The sequence below is a fragment of the Papio anubis genome, chromosome 6, assembly GCF_008728515.1.
Source record: "Papio anubis isolate 15944 chromosome 6, Panubis1.0, whole genome shotgun sequence".
NCBI classification, from domain to species: Eukaryota; Metazoa; Chordata; class Mammalia; order Primates; family Cercopithecidae; genus Papio; species Papio anubis.
This window is the reverse complement of record NC_044981.1, coordinates 55,067,571-55,091,405: the sequence shown is the minus strand read 5'-3', so window position 1 is coordinate 55,091,405 and position 23,835 is coordinate 55,067,571. Positions and strand designations below refer to the sequence as shown.

Below are 23,835 nucleotides of genomic sequence, written 5' to 3'. Positions count from 1 at the left end.
AGAGGATTTTTAAGTGAAGTTGAAACCAGAGACAAAGAACAGAACATATGCCTAATTATACTGTAATGAATTTTGTTTGGTCCAGGTGAAGGCATTGTTTAACCCAGATATCATTATTTTAATATTCGGTAAACTAAAATGCCAAGTAGCATGGGGCTAAGGAAGACAGGCAGTTTAAGCACAAATTCTTATTATGGTGTTTATCAAGTGATCCAAAAACAACCTCTGATGTCACCTTATTGAAAATCAAACTGTCCAAAAAATGCTTTAATAGTACTTTTAAAGTGTTCATATTGTTATATAGAGGTCACTGACAAATTATTCTCCATTTTTATTAAGAGTGGGGAAATTAGATAAAGCTTTTGCAGAAGAGGTTTTTGTTAGGGAAAATTCCTTAATAGATTGGATTTTTGTTAATGAAGCTATATTAGCAAAGGGGTTGCCTGTTACCTTCCTCTGGTATTTTTAATGGTGAAAATATTTCTACTATAGACACTGTAACTTGATGCATGACTTTTATAGGAAGGTCACATTATTTAATAAACCTAACGTGTTTATTGTTAAAACCAGCAAAGTGGCATTTAACAATTTTAGGAAGAAAGAATACTGCATATACTGGTCAAGAGAGAAGTCTTACTGAGGCAGAGACCACACCTAGCTATGAAGAGGTGGAGCTGATCTGCTGTGTGGTATTATTAACACCTCATATTCTTATCCACACAAACTAGGCATAACAGGTGGATGCCTTCTTTTTCACATAATACAAGGAATATACCATACTTCTCAGAAAGGGCTGTCAAAAGGGAACTTTGCAACATGGGTTCTCTTTTCAGTTTTGCCGCTAACTAATGCTACGACCCTTTATGTCACAGAGCTCCTCTTAATTTTTATTCTTTCATTTAAGATTGAGGAATTAAAGTTGGTTGTTCTGAAGGCAGTTCCAGCCAGAGATTTTATAATGTCGGATTTTTTGGTATTTGTTATTTTGTTTTGCTTTTACCTTGATAAACCTGTATCACCATTTTAGAGTGATCCAACAAAAGAGCCAAACTGTGGTATCTACTATCATTATTATAGGCCCTTCTTTGATAAAAGGAGACCTTCGTAATGTATTTTATTAATATGGAAAGTTGCCTAAAGGTATGTGGGGGAGAGAGAGAGACAGAGAAGAATTTGCCTTGTTATGAAATTATACACTGGTTTCTTGAAAAGAACATTTGACTGGTAAATGTTTATCTAGGTCTCTAATCATTCATTAATAACTGGAGCTGCTCAAGAACTGGATACAACAAGAAAATGTCTGTGCTCACAGATCCTGTTCTCACATATCTCCAGTTATCTTCATTTCAAGCTTAATTTCTTTTGTCAATATTTTAATATGAAAAGTATTTCCAGATTTTGTTTGGTTTTTGTTTCTCTGAAGAAAATTGAATAGGGCCATTAACATGTTAGTTGCTTCTGCTTGCTGGATAGCTTTTCTTTAAATGAACTTTTTGACATTACATGTATATATATAAAATATGTGAAATATGTATATATTTCAATTAATAAGATTTATATATAGAATCATCTTCTGTTACATAGAATTTTTTTTCACTGTTACCAGAAAACCTCATTGAAGATATGGGAAAGGCATAGTCTTAGTATTGTTGTGACTTAAGGAAGAAGAGCAAGTGCTCATTAAAGATATTAACTAAGGTTCACATCAAGATAAACTCCTGTCAAGATCAGTCCGTGAACTCTTGTTTTTAAATTGGTTTACTTTAGGGTCAGAACATTCTACTTTCCTCTAAATATAAACTATATTCCCAGGAAATAAGTAGTTATTGCCCATTCATATGATGTATATCTTTGGAAACCTTTAGCCCTTTATGTGAAGAAATTTAATAGTTTGAAAACTCAAAATATAGTATGCTTTCAGTTTTCATTAGCTAATGGCGTATTGTTTTAGAAAGAACAATTGTTGCTCTTAATGCCTGTTTTTGTACTTGCAGCACAAAACGCATATCCCTTGTTTGACTTCTAATCCTGATTTCAAGAGCTATCAGGCCAAGAGTTATTTCATGGATAATAGTGCATTTACTTACGTAGATATTTGTCACTTACTGTGCATTGAACTTAATAACTCCAATCCTTCAAGCCTAAAACCTCCATGTTTCAGCTGATAAAATTGCTCTTTTCTATGAGTAAATAATAATAATAAATGTGAATGATAAAACTTTTCTATGATGTACATTGTTGCACTTAGTGGGAAGATTTTTCAGGGACTTTCCTTTTAAAAGATTTAATTAAACTTTAGGAATATAAAATGAGAAAATGTTACTGTTTTGCTTATAATTCAGTTAGTAGTGTGTACTTTTCTGAAATCATCTGGTTTAGTAGATAGTTTAGCTGGATTATATCTAGTAGGCTACCTAAAGTAAGTAAAGCTACATTTTGAAAACAGCATTATGATTTCTGTATTATGAAATAATAGTGTATGCTATTTTTCAGGAAAGCTTTACTTACCTTATTATGTATTTCTCTCATTATGAAAATGTGAGGGGGCTGGGCACAGTGACTCATGCCTGTAATCCCAGCACTTTGGGAGACCAAGGCAGGAGGACTGCTTGAGTCCAGCTGTTCAGGACCATCCTGGGCAACAGAGTGAGACGCCATCTCCACAAAAAGTTTTTTAAATTAGCCAGGTGTAGTGGTGCACACCTGTACCTGGGAGGCTGAGACAGGAGGATCACATGAGCCCAAGAGGTCAAGGCTGCAGTGAACTGTGATCACGCCACTGCATTTCAGCCTGGGCGACAGAGCAAGACCCTGTCTCAGAAAAAAAGAAAATGTGAGGGATCTAGATGTCATGATTAATATTTAACATGGTTTAGTATATCTTGATTTTATTAACATTAGAGACGATCACATTTATAGTAGCTGTCTAAACCAAATTTTGGGGGAAAAATAAACCACTCCGGTTCTGCTCTATATATCAGCTCTTACATGTCATCCAGGTAAGACTTTGGAATGTGATTTCAAGTAACAAAGATATATGTAAATTATTGTCACAAATTTTAATCAATATAAAAATCAGTTCAATAAAAAAGGAATTTAGATGTTAAATAAATGGTATATACTTGAACATAATTAACTAGGGAATATTTTCCCTTAGCACTGTTTACTTCCAAACTGTGTCATGGCCATTTTCTCATTCACATTCCCACTCTAGTGTAAGTGGTGTAAGGACAGTGGTGGCTGTGTCTTCACAACATCATTTTTCCAGTGCTTACCATGTTCTTTGGCAGACAGTGAGCACTATTTTTTTGAATCATTTAATTTATGAATGAATTATCTGTGCAGTTTTAAAATGTACTACCCACCTCAAATGTGAGGTTATATGTTGCTCCTCTTAGCTTTTCATAAGCCTAGAATAATATTGTGCTGATGATTCAGAGTTAGAGTCTAAGGTGGACTGAATTAGAACCATTCTTTATTATGAAAAGTTCTGTAAGGATCTTAGAGTGTTTAGAGAAAGGCACTCATACAGATTTCAAAGAAACTTTATTACTTATATTGCCATGAATAAGTAGTTTTCTAGGCTTACATATCAAGAGAGCTGCAGTTGGGAGTAAGACTCTTGGTCTCTACTATTTCCCAGCCTAGTGCCCAATCCACTGTTCAAGCCTGGTAACTATAAGACCATTTTTCTTTCTCTTATCAGTGCCTTATTACAGCCTGTGTGCTTCAACACCACAGAATCAGGTGCTTGTTGAAATATTTCACGTCTTGAACATGAAAAATTGCCACTGATATTGTGATGTTGATGGATATTTTTAATTCTCTCTTTTTCTGTATAGATAGTCATATATATAGTCAATGATGGCCACATACTGAGTTGCATCTAATAATCTAATAGTTGTTGAATGGATGAGTTACCGATAGAGTTTTCATTATGAAAAGGTTTTTTTGTTTTTTTTTAAAAGATTCAACTCAGGTTTATAGAATGAATATTGAGATAATGTTTTCTCATTAAAGGCACAAAAGTTTCCTCCACATCTTTTCTGTAAAATTAACAAAGAAAGTATAAAGTCTTACTAGAACTGCCTTCTTCATTTGGAGTGAGCACAGTTTTGTTCATGTTCAAATGATTATTTTGTGATACTGAAGAAAGACCACTTCATTTGTAACTCTGATACTCTGACGATGTTTCTTATTTTGTAAAATAGAGAATGTTTAGATTTTATTTAAATAAAACTATTAATTTTCCTACAAAGACTAAGAGTTGGCTTGCTGCATTTATTTTCAAACAGTATTTTTAAAAGGGTGTTCAGTAGATAAAAATCTGTGGAGGTGATTTTGTTTATTAAAATAAATATCTGGAGTCAGTGAGTACCACTCTTGGGCCTTGTGTTAACCTCAAGAGTACTGTATGGTAATTAGTAACTACTAATATTTATGTCAGCAGTGCTGAGAGCCCCTCACTGGTAGGAATACTTTACTCTGGAGAACAGTTAGATTTGAACTTGGGCTTCAAAAAGGAACGGCAAAACACTCTCAACTTCAAAGTGATCTGCACTTTGCATCGCAGATGCTGCTGAAGCATCAGATTCTTCAGTGTAAAAGTGTGGTTTCAACTGAAGGATAAGGACCTATGTAGCCCCCCTTTTCCCATTTAGTATTCAAATGAGTGCGGTCTGCGGACTTTCACAAAATAATTTCTTCGCGGATCTCCCAGTGCCAGGTTCTGCCTCCGCAAGTACTACGGATCCCTTCCCATTTTGAAGTAGTTGGCCGGGTTTCCGCGGTCTTTGAACCCGAGCTGCCCCTCTCCCCAGTCGCCGGACTCGGCCTGCTTTGCGCTGATGTCACCACAAGCTGTTGCATTGCAACCTCTCGGCTTCGAGGTACCTCCCACTGAAACCGCTCGCCGACTCCCGGGAAGAAGCGAAGAGTCAGAGGAAAGATGACTGCGAAGTTAAGTCACGGGAGGGCGTAGCACCGAAGTGGTAGAGAGCTGCGGCTCCGGAACGCCTGGCAGGCCCAGGGACGCAGCAGATGGTGCCTGAAGAGAGAGGGCGTTGCTGCAAGAGCCCTGGCTGGAGAGGATGCCTGCCCGGCACCGTGCTGCCCTGAAGAGCCGCGGACAGCGCCGGAGCTCCCTTGCGGAGTTCTCTTTCTGCTGCCTCCACCGCCGCCGTCTCTCTCTAGCCCCAGCTGAAATGAAGGCCACACTGTGGCCACAGAACTTGGTTCAGTTTCAAAGGCTAGTGTAGTCCCTGGGTTTTCTGCTGAATGTGAATTACGCTGCCTGTGCCTTAGAGGAAGCCGCGGAGCTCTTCGTTGCTGCAATTGCCTCAGGTGGAATAAGCCTTCCTAAGGAGGACCAGATAAGAATCTTTGGAAATGGCTTTTTTTTTTTTTTTTTTAAGCTTAATAGTACACCATACTTTCTGTTTACTTTAAACGGTTGCTGGATTGTACTGCCCTGGGTGTCTAAATGTCTGGTGTTTTTTTTCTTCCTTTGAGTAGTTCTGAATAGCATTGAAGAAGCTTAAAACAGGAAGAAAACCTGCCTTTTCAATCAAGTTTATTTATAGCTACTCCCCCCTCCAAAAAAAAAAGTAAAAGAAAAATGTAACTTTCTCATTACGTTAGACTTAGTTTTCTCTGAAGATTTGCTCTTTGCCTTGATGTGAACAATACCAGGTCCCTGTGTTTGTCTTTTAAATTTCTGGAGCATGGTTTATTTACTAGAATGGTGGAGTTCTGCAAGCCATCTTTAAGTGGATTACAGTTAACCAGAGCTCTGCCGAAATTAACATTCAGCCTGTTAAAATGCTTGCTCATTTGGAAATTTTAATCTGGAAATATCAGACTAAAAAGGGAAATGGACTGACAATGGAATGTTCTGAGTGTTTGAGCCACTGTTAAGTGTGTGTTTGTTTATTTTCTGTATTTTGGAGTGTGTGAACGGGAACTTTGGGAGCTGGGAAAGGTGGACAAAGGAGATTTTTTGTTCTCTGTTACTGATGCACTTTATTGTTTAGAATCATCCTAAAATCAACCAGGTAAAAGGATAATTGCATTTTTGCTGATGCACTGCTGATGACCTTAAACACCTCATATATTATGACATATATTATGTGAGCATGTGTCTTTATGCTGAAGACACTTCATAGCTCTGTTCAGAAGTATACTTTCTTGAAAGATGCTTTATCTTATTTCTTATTATCTGTGTCAAGAGCTGCAATATTTGTTTTAACTATCTGCAAAATGGGGAAGCCACTCAGCAGACCAGACTGTTTACGTCAGAATCCCCCATGTGTAGGGAAGGGTGAAGAAGAGGAGGACCTAAATATCGAAGACTGTTATGTCCCACAGCGGTCAATCTATGATACTGTTAGACTAAATGAACAGATAGACTCTGGTTCAAAAGGTAGTCTATCTTCCAGGCATTTTACAGATCGAACTCTACCCTACAGTCACAGAACACTGGATGTTAGTTCTTTATGCTCTAATGGTGCCCTTACTTCTTCCAGTGTATTTGAGCTGAGAGGTCGGGAAGCTAACAAACTAGACGAAAAGATGATCTTTGATGCACTCAAACTAAATAGTGATATCATTCGAACCACAGGATTACCTAAAGCCAAATCTCATGCAGAAAAGAAAGAGCATAGACGGTCATGGCGAATGTTTGTCCCGACCAATTTTCTGGATTATGCAAACAAAAGTGAAAGCTCTTTTGTTGAACCTACTGATATGTCAGATGCTGTTACCAAGGCCAGCAAGTGCAGATGGGGTACTAATTCTCTCACTTCGGAGGAGGATGACTCTGGTTTATGTAGCCCTCCAGCAGAGAGGGAAGAAAAACAGGGCATTTTAACTGGAGACCAGTCACGAATTAGAAGTTTGTCTTCTGCTGAAGATATTCATGTAACAGACCAATACAGACCTTTTTTTTCTGTTAATTCCATTAGCGAACAGAAAATCCCACTGCTTTCATGTCAAAGTGCCCACCCTGATGAAAATTTCAAAATGATTTTACATGATGTTTCTCCACTAGAGGAAGCAAAATGTGTAAATGGTCAAAGGGAAATCCACGATGAAAATTGTTGCCTGCGGAATAATTTGCAAGAGAGCCCTGTGAAGTGTGACCCATTAATTATGCCAAGAAATAGAGAAAATGAACATATTTTTAACCTTGGAGAAGAGGACAAAACATACAGACCAGGAGAATCCCAGATCACAGCACAAAGTAGGGAACTCTTGAAGGATTACCCTCAAGATTTAGATCTCTGTCACACAGATCTAGGGGAGAGTGATGTAGATTGTGGTAGCACCAACGTAGTAGAAAATGTGACACTTTTGACACAATATGATTCAGGAGAATGTAATATTGCATCTAAAGAGGAAGTGGAGGCTCCTCTTTCTGCCCAGGAGAGCGAAATGCTATATAAGAAGTACTCCCTGAAATTCATACCAGCAAGAAAGAAAGCAGCACCCAGAAAAACAGGGGCCCAGGCAGGAATACTGGACACTGTCTGCAATGGCTTTCAGTTGGTTCAGGTAATTCATGGAAATATGAAACTCTGCAGTGTCCAAAGTTTGTGGTTCTGCTAAAAGTCTGTGGTTCTGTTTCAGAGTGGTCACTAGTCTTTCTAATAATAATCAAATCCACACTTGTTTTGGGGGTTTGACTAGCACCCTACAAGATGCCACATATTGATAAATTGATCATTATAACAAATTAATAGGGACTGTTTTGGAGAAGAATTGTTATTCCCAGCTGTTCAGGGTCCTGTTATTGATTGTGCAGAAGGTGACCATTCCCCTTCATTTAGAAGGCCTCCACTGTAAATATGTTAATGTTGGGCTTTTATACAAAGTGTGGTAAAGACACTGCCATTTAAGGACTATTATATTGGATTTATTAAGTTTGAACCAGCTTAGTCATGAAGGTACAAACAGTAACATATTGTTATGGTCTGCGAAGTACTCTATCCACATTAAGGAGCTTTTTTAATACGTTGAAAAATTTCTCTCAGGAGCTCTGCATGTGAGAGTAGAGTTAGTATGCTGTACTTTGCAGGCATTATAGCTCCCAACTTTTTGTGAGTGGTGAATGAGGTAAGAAAGTAAAGGGTGCAGGCTTGTAATAAGTAGAGGTTGTTTGTCAAGCCTGTAATTTTTTTCTTCCCACTCAGATTGAAGTTCAGCTATTTTGGTACTTTTACTAAACTCTTCTGGTAAACTTTGCCTCAGAGGTTATTTTATTTTAAACTTCTCTTCATGCTTGTGTGCTATGGGTTAGATTAGGGGGAAAGTCTCTCTTCATAGGTATTTTGTTAACATTGAGAGATGAAGAACTTAGACAATATCAAAACAGTTCCTCTTCTCAGTCTGTGAAATAATTGTTCTTGTTAGTTATGCCCTTTTCTTAGGCATGCAGTAAATGGCATGCTAATTTAAAAGCTTAGCAAATTAACTTTTTTCTGTAAAGGATATTTCAGTTTATTTGTGGAAAACAATTTAAATCTTAGGGGAGTATATACTCTTTAGTAGTTATCTTTTTAAATTGTTTGTATATTTTTGGTGGCACTTTAGAAAATTATCAGATTTACCTACATCTGCTCTGATATATGCCCCTGAAATTAATTTAAAACCAAGATCAGAGGTTAAGGCAATTTAATAGAACATTATTATTACCCTTTTGTCCTGAAAACTGTATAAGAGGGAAAATAAAACGTTTCCTTGAATCTTTATTTACAAGTTCCTGGAATTTAAAAGGTAGCAGTTTTTGTACACCCCCACCCCCCATCCCCACTAAGTAGTAAAACATATCCAAAGCTATTAGTCCTAGAAGTTATAACTTAGAAAGTGGTATGGAAATGAAATTGAATTATAATGCCAAATTCTGTCTTTAACACTTTGTTGCCAAGTTTCTGTTTACATATTTGATAAATTTTACCTTTTTCCAAAATTATGGAGACTTCCTAAGTTTTTCCTCAATGATTTGGGTGAATCTTATAATTTATTTGATTACGTGTAATTGATTTTTAAATATTTATTATTGTTATATGCAAACTGCCAGTATGGAAATTGTCTATATGTATATTCTGTGGAAAAGGCAGTTTGAGTTTTTAGCTATGAGGAGATTTTAGAGAAAATGATCATTAATTTGTTTGCTGTTCTCTAATTTACTCATATATACAGTAACACAGGAGTATTCTGTATGCTAGGCCTTAGACCAGAGTCTGGAGGATTTGTCTCCTGCAGTCTCTACATCTTTCAAAGTTATTTTTCATACTGTGTCTGTAATTTTTTTTCTTAAGTGCTATTTTAATATGTGCCTTTATTCTGTTTCCATGTATTATGATTAACTGTCCAATCATTGGTATACTTATATAGTGCCCTTCAGGATAATGATTCAGAATCTCAAACTGTGTTTTACCTTAATATCTATGTGAAACTTTCCTTCCTTAGTTCCAATAATTTATTTTCCTCATGGCATCCTCCAAGCCCTATATTAAAAACATATTATCTATGAAAGAGTTGACTCATACCTGTAATCTCAGCACTTTGCAAGGCTGAGGTAAGGAGGTTGCTTGAGCCCAGGAGTTTGAAACCAGCCTGGACCACATAATGGGACCCTGTCTCTACCAAAAAAAAAATTATTTTAATTAGCTGGGCATGGTGACATGCACCTATGGTCCTAGCTACTGGGGAGGCTAAGGTAGGAGGATGGCTTGAGCCTGGGAGATAGAGGTTGTAGTGAGCTGTGATTGTGCCACTGCCTTCCAGCATGGGTGACAGAGTGAGGCCCTGTCTCAAAAAAATAATAATAATATTGATGTATCTACTCCCAGTATTATCTGTTAAGGGGTTGATGTCATCCACCTAAGATAGAAATATAAATTTCTATACTGATATTAATTTGGCAAATAAATATTGGGTACATATTACATGGTAGGTACCTTGGTAGGCCCAGGTCATAGAACTACTGTAAGGAAAACAGAAATTTCTGCTTTCATGGCACTTGTATTTTAATCTAGCACATTAAATCCTTTGCCAGTCACAGGCAACTGGGGAACCACAAGTTGGATGGGATAGACAATAAGAGAGAGATTGCTAGGAAACGACTGTCAGTGCAGGTATGGGTGACAGTGACCACAGAGTATCCAGAGTTGCTGTGCTAGTGAGGTGTGTGATCAGATCCATGGGGTGAGGTCATTGCATTTCTTTTTTTTTTTTTTTTTTTTTTTTGAGATGGAGTCTCACTCTGTCACCCAGGCTGGAGTGCAGTGGCCGGATCTCAGCTCACTGCAAGCTCCGCCTCCCAGGTTTATGCCATTCTCCTGCCTCAGCCTCCCGAGTAGCTGGGACTACAGGCGCCCGCCACCTCGCCCGGCTAGTTTTTTTTTTTTTTGTATTTTTTAGTAGAGACGGGGTTTCACTGGGTTAGCCAGGATGGTCTCGATCTGCTGACCTCGTGATCCGCCCGTCTCGGCCTCCCAAAGTGCTGGGATTACAGGCTTGAGCCACCGCGCCCGGCCATTGCATTTCTTAAGAGTCCATTGGCAACTTCATAGACATTGAGGAGGCTATTTGTGTAGGGATCCATACTATTGCAGCACATGCCTATGTATTTTTCATTTTCCTATCTCTATATTTTGGCCCTCCTGCCAAGCCATGTTTTGGCCACTTGGCTCACCTCATCCTGTCCCTGATTTTCCATTTCCAATATGTGTCTCAAGCTTCAGTTGCCAGCTAGCAGCAGCCATTCTTAGGAGAGCCTATTAGGATTGCCTTGCCCATGAAGGCTCATTTTTTACTTATTTTATGTTTTTGCTCTTTAGCATTTTCTGTAAATCTTTTTCTACAGTTAAACTGGGAAAATAGAAACATTCTCATCCTATGATAAGTAATAAAGAGAGGAGACATGTACTGTCTTCTTGGTTTTATAAGTAACTTGATTAAGTGTACTCAGAACATCATTCTTTAGTGTTCTCAAATGCTTTTGATGTGCTATTAATTTATATTTAGTTTCTTTCTGTTCTTCAGAAGGTAGCTATGACCTATGGCTAGACAATAAAAATTACCTTTACCTCTGTAATAATTGATAGTTTCCACAACCTGATGCCTAAAGAAATGCTTATTATATATTTGGTGGTTGATAAGTAATGTAACTCATATAATTATGACTCCTTTAACCGCAGGTATTCCAGAAAGAAGAGATTGAACCCTTGCAAGGTAAACAGCAAGATGTAAACTGGTTAGGTCAAGGCCTTATTCAGAGTGCTGCCAAAAGCACTAGCACTCAGGGCTTGGAGCATGACCTGGATGATGTCAATGCACGGTGGAAGACTCTCAATAAAAAGGTAATTTTCTTACCCCCTTCATTGCTATTTTTGCTGATTATTATTCATGAGCATTTGTTGTGACCATGAATCATATTTATGGTAACCAAACTTTTCTAAATATGTCTATTGTCTTATATTACTGTAAACTGGGTGGCTCAAACTCAGATGCCTACTGGAGCTAGGTAGGGAATCTAAATGAAAGGAAGCAAACTGGGTAAGACAGAGCCTCTCCCTGCTGTTATCTCACCTTTAATCAAGACATGGTCACAGAACAGTACAGGTATGATGGGCACATGCATCTGTAAGGGTACAGGTCACTACTTAGTTCCAGAAGCTCATTGACATGTAGGGACGTAGGCCCACTCTTGCCAGATATTCTATTTACTTTCAAAATAACCTGGAAATCTCACTTTCTATGTGACACCTTCCTATTTTCAAATATCAGCAACTAATTTCACACTGTGCAAACAAAGCTATATCTTTATGTCATTCCTGGACTAAGTCCTGCCACCCTTACTATAGACCATCAACCCCCAATTACTTGTAAGATGTAGATCCAACCTTTTTCTAAATTCCCATGAGAGAAAACACTAGAAATAATGCTCTGATATCTTAGGGAGATAACACTGACCATACGACGGCAGGCAGCTCTTATGTGACATAAATTATCAGAAAATTATTATGGGATGGCAGTGCATATCTGGTTGTGGCAGTGGTGGTTATTCTTGTTGTTTTCTTTCCATTGAAATCTTAAGCAGGTGCCAGGTCTTGAAACTATATTATTCACTCTTTAAAGTCTGATACATATTGTAGTGCACCTTAAACACAGTTGGAATGCTGTGTCAGGTGTAAATATAATCCATAGCACTTACAATATCTTGCCAGCTACTTTATTCAGTCCAAAAGGAAAATATCTGTGAGACAAGCAATAAGATATCTCTATGGAGGACACAGAGACTCCATTTACTAGAAGACAAAGGGCCTAGTTGGTTGAAAAAAGACTCCAGAGCTTGGAGCTAGCAGAACTTAATTGGATACTTTTGTTATTCTTGCCTAGCAAAATACAATTCTGATTCTCTCTGCTGTAATAGTTCCATTTATTCTTAGTCTTTTAAAAATCGTTATGTCTGATATTAATCAGAAGGAAATAAAATGCGATATTGATAAAAATGACTAATGTGTTGTTTCTTACGATAACTCTAAAATATTTGAATCATTCATTGCTAATCATAAACGTATTAGACAATTCAAAAATCTCCAAGAGTGAGTGCTTTCCGTTGACTGTTTGTGATGGTAACCTTATTTTCACGCCTGCTTGCTTAAAGTTTGTCTCCTTTTCACTCGTATTCTGCCCGCTATCGATACTTTGGGTAAATTTTAACTGAAAAGGAAAAGAAAATTTGCGAACACGTGGGAAAATAAGCCTGTAAAGTAGTGATCTGTGCTCAGATTGCATTATTTTGTGAAACAAATAAATAAGTGGAAACAATTGGCACTTTGCAGGTGGCTCAGCGAGCAGCCCAGCTGCAGGAGGCCTTGCTGCACTGTGGGAGATTCCAGGATGCCCTGGAGTCCCTGCTTAGCTGGATGGTGGATACTGAGGAGCTTGTGGCCAATCAGAAGCCCCCATCGGCCGAGTTCAAAGTGGTAAAAGCCCAGATACAAGAACAAAAGGTAAGTTAGTCATGCTTTTGTGTTGTGTTTCATATTAAATCTTAATAACAAGAGAAAAAATACTCCTTGTGACTCTTTTAATTAATGGGATAACCTAGTTAACCCGTTATTGCTGCTGTAGACATTATTTTGTTAGTCATTCAACAAATATTTATTGAACATCTACCATGGGCCAGGCCTTGTTCCAGATGCTGGGAATATATCCCTGAATAAAAAAGATGAAAATTTCTCATTGAGTTCGAAACCAAGTGGGAAGGGTGTGGCAGGATTGAGAGACAATAAGTAAAGTAAATAAATGAATGGTGATAAGTTAGCAAGTGATGAATAAAGCAGAGATGTGGGAGAGGCATCAGGAAGTAATAGAGCAAAGATGAGGGACCCAAAGCGCTTGAATGGAGGGAGGGCGTGTGTGTAATTTTAAATAGGGTCATCGGCCGGGCGCGGTGGCTCAAGCCTGTAATCCCAGCACTTTGGGAGGCCGAGACGGGCGGATCACGAGGTCAGGAGATCAAGACCATCGTGGCTAACACGGTGAAACCCCCTCTCTACTAAAAAAATACAAAAAACTAGCCGGGCGAGGTGGCGGGCTCCTGTAGTCCCAGCTACTCGGGAGGCTGAGGCAGGAGAATGGCGTAAACCCGGGAGGCGGAGCTTGCAGTGAGCGGAGATTCGACCACTGCACTCCAGCCTGGGCGACACAGCTAGACTCCATCTCAAAAAAAAAAAAAAAATAAATAAATAAATAAATAAATAAATAGGGTCATCAAGGAAGGCCTCACCGACAAGATGGCATTTGTATGGAAATATCATTGTTCCCTTACATATTAGGTTGATCCCTATGAAATTGTCTTTTTATATATTAAATATTGACAGTTTCTTTTGGTTCAACCTATTACTAAAGAGACAAATATTTGATTCATATATGCTGAGGAATGTGCCATTGTGTCTTTTGACACTACTAAAATGGGGCCAATTTGGGAAAATAGGGTCTTCAGAGGGATGATATATACCTGAGAGTGACCACATGATAGTTTTTGTGCCCCTGATGGCAATGGTCAGGTATGAAGCATTTAATACTACTTTGAGTAGTAATCAGCCAGCCATGACTTGAAATGACATGTGGGAAGGATCCTAGAGCATGGCGTCCTGGTAAGGTTGCTCCCCTCTGGAACTTTAAAAAGAAGTGGGTGGATTATGTTAATTACTTTAATTTAAAACTTAAAGACATTTTTAAAAATTTTACATTTTTTAGAAATTTATAAAAAAGATACATTTTAAATTTCTCTTTCTGTGCCTGGCTTATTTCATTTGGCATGGCTAATAATAATGTACTGTATATTTCAAAGTTGCTAAAAGAATAGATTTTAAAGGTCCTCACCACAAAAAATGATGAGTAGGTGAGGTGATGGATATGTCAATCAGATTGATTTAATCATTCCACAGTGTATACATATATCAAAGCATTGAATTGCACCCTATAAATTCAATTATTATTCATCAATTAAAAATGGAAAAAACAAAAATTCCACATTTACCCTCAATTTCTTTTTTGTATTTAAGACTTACTGCTTACTTTAATTTCTACATTTAATACTGTCTCCCTAAAAGTTTTTGAAAACTTCAGCATATTGGGAAACTATGCCAATTAGAAATAGGTTTAGAGGTAAGGATTAAGGAAACATAACTGAAAACACATTGCATTTGTGTAATTTTTGCATAATACAATGTCTACCGTTCACAATTTAAAGTTAACTCCCAGAGTCATGATGCTTAGCCGACAAAACCTATTAATTGATTTTGCTTTTTTAATTGCTAGAAGCTTTGTTATTAAAATGTATCAAAGTAATTAGTTCTCCTTGCTGCCAGAGCACCTGTTGTACTTTGATTATATCATGACTTTAGTATATAAAAACCTGTGCCAACACAGTTTGTATGTCTTACCGTCTTACCCTTCTCTTTAAACAAGTTCCTCTTACCTTCTGCCTTGGTGGTCTTGATCTCAAAATACTCTTTTCGCTTTTTACTTCTGGGTAACTGTCAAATCTTTAATCCTTAATTATCAGTCAGGATCATTAAGGAAGCAGCGAAGCATACTGTTTTGTACATTAGGCCTTCCTCATTGCTGGCAGCACAGTGCCTGTGCACAGCAGTTGCTCATGAGCTATTTGTTTGATTAGATTAGAGCAAGGTAAAAGACTTCTTATAGCAAACATTTCATTTCAGGTACTTTGAAATGTTTACTTAGAATCCAATTGAATTTTGTTTCTGGTGCTAAATCCTGAAATATTAGTCTTATTTAGCCAGCTTTGGAGATTTCTGACATCTTCTGGCCTCTCTTCCTGTTGGCAATGATGTGTAAAAGCTGTTTCAGTTTGCAGCCTCACACAGATTTTAGGAGCCAGTCCCACCTGGTAAAAGGAGCCAAGAGTCTCTCGTTTCGTTTTAGCCTTGTTAACTTGTGAACTTGGGCTGAGTCTTAACTTCCTTGTCTATAATGGATTGTTTAACGTGGGAAAGGGTTTTGAAAACAGTAATGATTTATAGGAACCTTTTGTATCTTGACAGGGCAGATAGTTGTTGAATGTTTAAGGTATTCTTATTTCATTACAAAAATGGAGATTTTGCACTTTTTTCATGATTCGTTGGAGTTATCCTAAATGGCACCTTCTACCGTATTATTCTATATTGAAAAATTAATAATGAGTTTAGTGGCCTTACCAATATTAGTTTTGTCTACTATGAGAAGCCCCTGCCACAGTGTCTGACCCAATAGTAATAAGTCATTAGACAAATGAGTTACCTTTAAAATCCCACTTTTCACATCCTTTCATATGTGCATACATACAAAATACATTTTCGTCATATTTCAGAGGTACTTAGAATACATTTTACTTTATATTCATATAATTATTCCCTTGCTTTTTTATATTTAATGTTTTGTCTCAAGCTTCTTCAAAGGTTGTTGGATGACCGCAAATCTACGGTGGAGGTAATCAAACGAGAAGGAGAAAAAATTGCTACAACAGCAGAGCCTGCAGATAAAGTGAAAATTTTGAAACAGCTCAGTCTCTTGGATAGTAGATGGGAGGCACTGCTTAATAAAGCTGAAACAAGGTAACTTATATACTTCCAGTTCTTTTGAAAGAGTAGCAGTGGCCTCTGTCTACAAAACTGACATTTTCGGTATTTCGGTAATACTTTTCTTCAAATCATGATTTTCCTATGTTTATCATGTATGTGAACAGAGATAGCAAAGATTGTAGTGCCTCTTTCCTCATTCCTCTAATGGTAATGGCTTGTCACCGCTATGTCCCAACTTTTTAAGAAAAGCATTTCCCTTGGGGGTGATTAATTCATTTGTTTATTACATAGTTACTTCCTGCTTACCATGCATCAGGCACAGACTAGTTATTTCCACTGATTTTAGATGATTGGATATTTGAATTTAGTAAAAAAGGTCACAGATAGTGATAATACAGAGGTAATTATGAATATAGTAATTTTATTCATTTTTTAGGATCAAATGTATCAACTGAAAGTTTTTAAAAATATGTGTGTATTTTGATGTTATAGAAATTATATTTAATAACTCGTGCCAATTTTCTATAATTCCCTTCTTCCTCATAGAAAGCTAATTTTTAAAAACATGTAATTCCCTGAAAATTAAACATGATAAGAAGTTGAGGCAACAGTATCTCTTGATCCCAGCAGAAATTATGTATACAGGATTTGATACTGAATCAGGTACTCCATATACAGACCAGAACAATAGCTTGCCCTAGATAAATACTGAGGGCCGTGGAAACAGGTTTTAGCTTTAGTCCTCTGCAACCGAGGAAACGTGTTTCCAAAGGTATTTTAAAATACCAGTAAAAGTCCAGTGAATAGTTCTCCTCTGTTCATGATATTTTAATCCATAAAATATTAATATTGGTTTGGGAAGTAAACCTAACACTGCGCTTTTATAAAATAGGAATCACTATTAATTCCACTAAGCGTTGGAGGAAGAAACTATGTATGCTCTTTAAAATTTGAAACCTGTTTTGACCATTTGATTAAAAGCAATCTCAGTAACTGTTGCTCCAATTGAAATTAATATATAAAGCACTTAAAATGGGGCCTAGCACAGAATATATGTTCAATAAATTTTACCTATTGTCATTACTATTGCTGCTGTTATTATTATAACATTGCTCTCATTATTATAACTGTAATTATTGGAAGTAGTTACAAAAGATTCCTTCAGACTTTCATGAGATTCATGAACTTGAGGATGATCTGTTGTTCAACTTTAATTTTTTTTAACAGAAGAATTGTTTTAATATGTTCTTTAAATGTTAAGAGATTTAAATTTTAACCTAAGATAGTTTCTACAGAAAATGTTTAGAATAGATTGCAGGAGCATGACTGAAGATTTTTGTTGAATATTTCACACATTCTTCATCACTAAATGACCTTTTGGCACATTTGTAGGAATCGTCAGTTGGAAGGTATCTCGGTGGTAGCCCAGCAATTTCATGAAACCTTAGAACCACTGAACGAGTGGCTTACAACCATAGAAAAGAGGCTGGTGAATTGTGAACCCATAGGAACCCAAGCATCTAAACTTGAGGAACAAATTTCACAGCACAAAGTAAGATATAAATCACACATTAGAGAGGTTCAGTTTTTATTGTGTGGTTTTGTGACATAAATTTGAGTTATGTACTATTGTTTTGTTTAATTGCAAACTAAATCCATTTCACATGTCATGCTTTAGTTTTATTTATGTTTTCATTTTTATTTGTCCATTCTTTTTTTTTTCTTCTTTATTGTTTTAAACTTTGTTTAGGCCTTAGAAGATGACATCATCAATCACAATAAACATTTACACCAGGCTGTTAGCATTGGCCAGTCCTTAAAGGTTTTGAGCTCCAGGGAGGATAAAGATATGGTGCAGAGTAAATTAGACTTCTCTCAAGTGTGGTACATTGAGATTCAAGAGAAAAGTCACAGCAGGTCTGAGCTCCTCCAGCAGGCCTTATGTAATGCTAAGATTTTTGGGGAAGATGAAGTTGAACTGATGAACTGGCTGAATGAAGTGCATGACAAACTGAGCAAGCTCTCAGTCCAGGATTACAGCACTGAGGGGCTATGGAAGCAGCAGTCTGAACTTCGGGTATTTTAATTTATTTTATTTTATTTTATTTTATCTTATTTTTTCATTTCAATTGTCATTTCTTAGTCCTTATTTCTGTGTCATCTTATGTTTATGATGATTTTGATGAATCACTGTACTCAAAAAAGACTGTTTATACAGATTACTTTTAATGAAGTCATTTTAAAGAAAAGAGTGGCTCTATCCAATTAGCTGGATATTTCACTTTTCATTTTGCTATTTTATTGTTGTATACAAAGACGTATATTAACCAGTACTTCAGTACGTCCACAAAGCCCATTTTCATAGGTCCCTAGGTATTTTCTGAAAAGGCATATGCTGTGAATTATGGTAGATGAACATGGGACATGGGGCCCGGTGGTGAAAAGAAGAGGTCTAAACATGGGAACAATAAGAACATTTGAAAATGTGAGATAGTGACTGAAATATGTCTCTGTGAAATCTAATTAAAGTTCTCTGAGATTAACTAATGTTAATGCTAACTTAAATGTTTTTCCCCCCACATAAAAATGGTACTTGTGTTTTTAGGTTCTGCAAGAGGACATCTTACTCAGGAAACAAAATGTAGATCAGGCTTTACTAAATGGTTTAGAACTACTTAAACAAACCACAGGTGAGATATCTTTCAAATCAAATCATCATGTGGTCAGCATTTATATTGTTTTCAAAATATTTTAGGGATGGGAGAAAACCAAAACACTTTATAGTTTTTGGTCCAGTCCAAGACTTTCATTCTGGAGAACACTTTGAAGACCAATCAAGGGGGTGGTTAGGATATGATCTCACTTTTTTCTCATGATCTCACTTGAGTTCTTGATGGAAGTTGTGTGTATTACTCATAACATAAAGCACTTTGGCACGGGAGCTCATCAGAGAAGCCCAGGACAGAGTCACATTACTTTTCCACTTGTGAAAGGCAGATGAACACGTAGGTTGTAGACAATTTCTTTTTAAGATAGATTGCATTGCAGTGACACACAGTATGGCTATGTGCATAGCTATACACAGGCTTCATTTCTTCATGTCTGAATCACTAAGAAAACTGATACATAGTTTAGTATCTAGATGAGATTTTTGGGACAACTCAGGGAAACTAGTTTTAGTAATTCCTTTGGCCATAGGAATTTCACTATACCTATATCCAGTTCAGCAATATGTATATGTTGGGGGCAAGTACCATTTATTATGTATTGAAGAAATTAAATGTAGAATCAAGAGCCTTGAGCTAGACATCTGAAGCTCAGGACACAATTTTTCTGTGTGTCAAAAAATGAGGTAGAGGCAAATAAAGATCTGTTGGAATAGTGCAGATGAGTAATGATGAGTAAGAGCAGAGAGGCTAAGTATCTTGCCCAAAGTAACCCAGCTTTTAAGCCATGCATGAAGTCAGTATTTGAACTCAAGCAGTTTTTAACTCCTCTTCTTTGAAAACAAAGTCTCATACAGATAGACACAAAAGTACTGCTTTCCACATAACTAAAGACACTTAGCCTTTTCCAGTTTCTACATTTGTATTTTCAAAGTGATTTAGATTTGCCCGAAGTCTTGGGAAAGATTTACATTTAGAAAAGGGCTTCTCTTGAGTAGGATTATCTTTAGAAAAATGTCTCCTTTTGTTCTCTAGAAAATTTCATCAGTGTTCCATAATATCTGAAGAAACCCTCCCCCTGCCTTTTTTTCTTTCATAAGAAATAACGTGACTTTGAAATTTTAGGTGATGAAGTTTTAATAATTCAAGATAAATTGGAAGCCATTAAAGCAAGGTACAAAGACATTACTAAATTGAGCACTGATGTAGCCAAGACTCTGGAACAGGCACTGCAGCTTGCAAGGCGGCTGCACTCCACACACGAAGAGCTGTGTACCTGGCTGGACAAAGTGGAGGTGGAACTACTTTCATATGAAACTCAGGTTCTGAAAGGAGAAGAAGCAAGTCAAGCACAAGTGAGACAAAAAGTAAGCTCTCTTTTCTGCATTTTGGATTAGTCTTTTATCTTTTAGGGAGTCTTATTCACACAAAAATAAAATTATATTTGTCTTATGTCATTACATATGCTGAAGGATGCCTTGGTGGGTGAAGACCCAATAGAAATTGGCAGCAGATCAACTGTTTAAACTTTTAGGAGCCCAGATGAAAAGTTGAAATGAAAACAGTATATTATAATTGTTTCAAGAGTCTTATATTTGGGAGTATAGTTGATTACCCAAGGGAAGAATGATGAAAACAGAAAAAAAAAGGAAAATGATCATTGTTTCGGAGATACACATAATTTGGTTGGAATATCAATATTTCTATAAGATAACATGGGGTGGGTTTTCTAATTGTATTACAGAAGTAGTATACTACATGGTAATCATTCCTCTTTTCCAAGATATCAGCCTGTTTTTATCATCCTTGAAGTATGATCACATGTGGGTGAAAGAGAGTTGGTGAGGTCAGGCTCACTGAGCCTGTAATGAGTCTACTGTCATGATTTAAAGCCAGTTTGTCCTCATTTTGAGGGTCACTTAATTCTGGCTTGGAATATCCTGTTCATTTTACTTTTCTGTTACCTGATTACTTAGAGTTTCTCAGAAAGCAAAGAATAATACATGTTAACTCGCTTGTTTTTGCTTCTGAAATTTTAAATATTTATATTAAATTTCAAAGATAAAATCTTGCCATGTCGACAAATGAATTGTTCTTTCAACTTCTCAGGAAACATTTTCTTTTCGCAAAATAGCTTCAAATAAAAAAGGTTTATTTAACTTAACTGAAACTAAGGGAGGGGGGAGTGGGGCAAACCATCACGTTATTCGCCTGCAAAGGACTTGAGCTCCAAGAACAGTTAAAGGAAAAGTCTGTTGAAGCTCTTAAGTGTTACTTACTTATTTGTATGTTTTCAGGAACTGAAAAAGGAAGCTAAGAACAACAAAGCCTTACTGGACTCCCTTAATGAAGTGAGCAGTGCTTTGCTGGAACTGGTACCATGGAGGGCAAGAGAAGGACTTGAGAAAATGGTAGCTGAGGACAATGAGCGCTACCGATTAGTGAGCGACACCATCACTCAGAAGGTGGAGGAGATCGATGCTGCCATTCTGCGATCACAGCAGGTAGGGAAAAATGGTTTGTTGTCTAGGCAATAAATTTTCTCCAGCTGTTCCCAGAGCCTTTACCTGAACAAAGATGCCTGTTAATACTGTTTCCATTCATTTGCTGTGCTTCCAAAATGAAAGGGTGGATTTGAAAAGAAGTTGACTGGGCTCCTTCGACGTCTGAGCACCAGGGCAAGGCTAATCTGTACATTGTTAACAGCCATCTGCCTCATTGTTTCACAGATTTATCCTTACCAAGTCAGACACTGCGAAGATCAGCCCAGCTTTCCAAACAAAATGCTTTTGTCTACACATATGCATATTGCTGCTATTAATTTTTATGTATTGACTAAGTCTAATCTGTATGTGAGTAAATACTGTGAATTGTTATGTAAGGATGTATTAACTGTTCATTTGCAGAAAGCTGGGGCAAAGAGAAAGTTTTCTTTTTAAAAAGGAAGCAGTTTTTTTTGGTAATGTGAAGTTTTTTTTCTGAAGATGACAGAAGGGGGAAAAGATGATAGGTTCCGATTTGTCTGTAACTCTTGCAGAATGTATACTCCCAGAGTTTTATAGGCATTCAGCCCTTAGCCACAGCTCCCTGGGAAGACTATGGGCAATGAGTGGGGTCCTGGAAATAGAAGTTTATAATACATGCGTTGATTAACTTTGGTTGAAATTTCTGAGAATATTTACATTAAGTCATCAGATTTACTACAAAGTTTATGTGTGGGGGTGGTATGATATTGCAGTGTACTTTAGAGCAGAGTTTGTGATGGTGTACGACTAAGCTTTCACTAATGTGAGCCAAAAGCAAGAAGCATAAATCAAGCAGATTCTGTGGGAGCATCCAAAATTAATTTTCTAATGTTGCCATAGAAATGGAATTTATAGTTAGTTCTAAAGCATAATGTTCCACTCCTCATTTTAGTGCTGTGCTGTAGGATCACAACAACTGATGAAATACAGTGATAGCAAAAGCCCTGCCTAAGAAATTTTTGTGAAGGAGGGCATTCATGCTCGAGGAATGTATTTGTGTGACTCTTTTTAAACAGAGGAGTTTGTATGCCTCATTATTATAGGAAAATGAGAGTGTTTATTTGTGAAGTTTATTCAACTATTGAAAAATATATTTTTTTCACTGAAATGTATTTGAACGTTTTAGAACTGGCATCTTCTCTAAATAGCAAGAAAATTATTCTGTACTCTTGGGAGTAAGATTTTCTTGAGAAGTTGACTATGGTTGGCTGGTTCAGTAAAGTGAGACAGTAATAAGGGCACGGTCACAGATTGAGTTTGCATTGGTTAGTAATCTCTGATATGTGTCAAGGTCATTAACTGTGGCCAGGTTCTTCAAGGTTTAGCATATGTTTTCCAAAGGTGTGGGGGAAAGTAAGTCAGCGTAAGTCTTCCGGAATCCAAAATATATATCCTTTAGGAAAATAATGATTTTTTTTTTCTGATAAAATCAGTCCTTATTTAAAATTTCAAGATTTTCTCAAAGAATACAGAAAAATTCATGAAAGAAAGCATATGTAAGCAATTTGGTCTGTATCCTTCCAGTCTTCCTCTTGAGAGAGAAGAATTTATGTAGTAAAATCGTTTTGCAAGAGAAAGACAATGTATATAGTAAAAATCTTACTACCAATAGATTACACATCTTAATGCCATTAATATCTTCTGGTTGTTCATGTGTGTATTTTTATCTTCATTTCTTTGAAATACCTGCAAGTCTGTCCAATGAAAATACCTTCAATTAGGCTACATAGACACACAGATATTCAGAGCTGGGAGGAACATGCACAGCCTGCATGGGAGTGAAGTGACTTGCCTGTGGTCTCATGAGCAGTAAGTGGCAGAGTAGCAACTAAAATTTAATCCATATTTCATTCTCCCTCACTGCTGTGCCTCCTCATAAATTATATATATAGAAAAACCCTCAAGGGTGGTAAACCATTTTTTTCTAAACTTCTTCAATAATCTGAAGGTTCCATTATTACAACAAAGTCGAGGTATGTAATGAGAATATTTCCAGCTATAAAGACTGTGGAGGATGAGAATGCAACACTAAAAGGATCATAAAATGTTACCGTGTAGGGAAACCCCTAAGAATAGAGTAGTAGGTGGAATAGAGTAGTAGGTATCTGTCTTTCTGGTGTGGCAGAGATTTCACACTTAAAAGATAAGTTTCTAAACTCATAATTTCAAGTTTATAAAGGAGCTAATACATCACCGAAATATTTTATAAGGTTGCCTACTTATAGATGTTTGGAATTAGGACCAGAGTACAGTTTAATAAAAAATGTTTGTTTTCTGTTTTACCCAACAACAATACATCCATGAAATATAAGAAGGAGTGATGGAAAAAACGTATCTTTAGACCTGAATATTAGCCATATATTTTGGACTATCTGTTTTACATTGTTTAAACAAATTACCATTCTGAGTCTCTTCTCCATATGAAATGTGGACATGGTATGACCTGAGCTCATCTTTTTAGACACACATTTAGTCACATGCAATTTATTTTATTAACAGTGACTCTTCCCCCAGACCCCTGCCCCCAGCCTACCAACACCCACA

The 23,835-nt window shown here is 36.9% G+C and overlaps 1 protein-coding gene across 32 annotated transcripts in view; it reads left to right on the top strand.

The window, feature by feature from the left end:
* The window catches only part of DST (dystonin), a 488,658-nt gene that overhangs the window by 399,955 nt on the left and 64,868 nt on the right, over positions 1-23,835 (top strand). For 29 of the 32 annotated variants that reach the window (XM_021936750.2, XM_021936748.2, XM_021936745.2 and 26 more), the window contains 8 exons: positions 11,202-11,363; positions 12,849-13,019; positions 15,967-16,133; positions 17,493-17,652; positions 17,851-18,177; positions 18,706-18,790; positions 19,892-20,133; positions 21,064-21,270. In XM_021936750.2, the coding sequence (XP_021792442.2) occupies positions 11,202-11,363; positions 12,849-13,019; positions 15,967-16,133; positions 17,493-17,652; positions 17,851-18,177; positions 18,706-18,790; positions 19,892-20,133; positions 21,064-21,270 (1,521 nt within the window). The remainder of the gene's footprint in view (positions 1-11,201; positions 11,364-12,848; positions 13,020-15,966; positions 16,134-17,492; positions 17,653-17,850; positions 18,178-18,705; positions 18,791-19,891; positions 20,134-21,063; positions 21,271-23,835) is intronic. The other 3 variants (XM_021936754.2, XM_021936772.2, XM_031667683.1) reach the window with 1 other exon arrangement.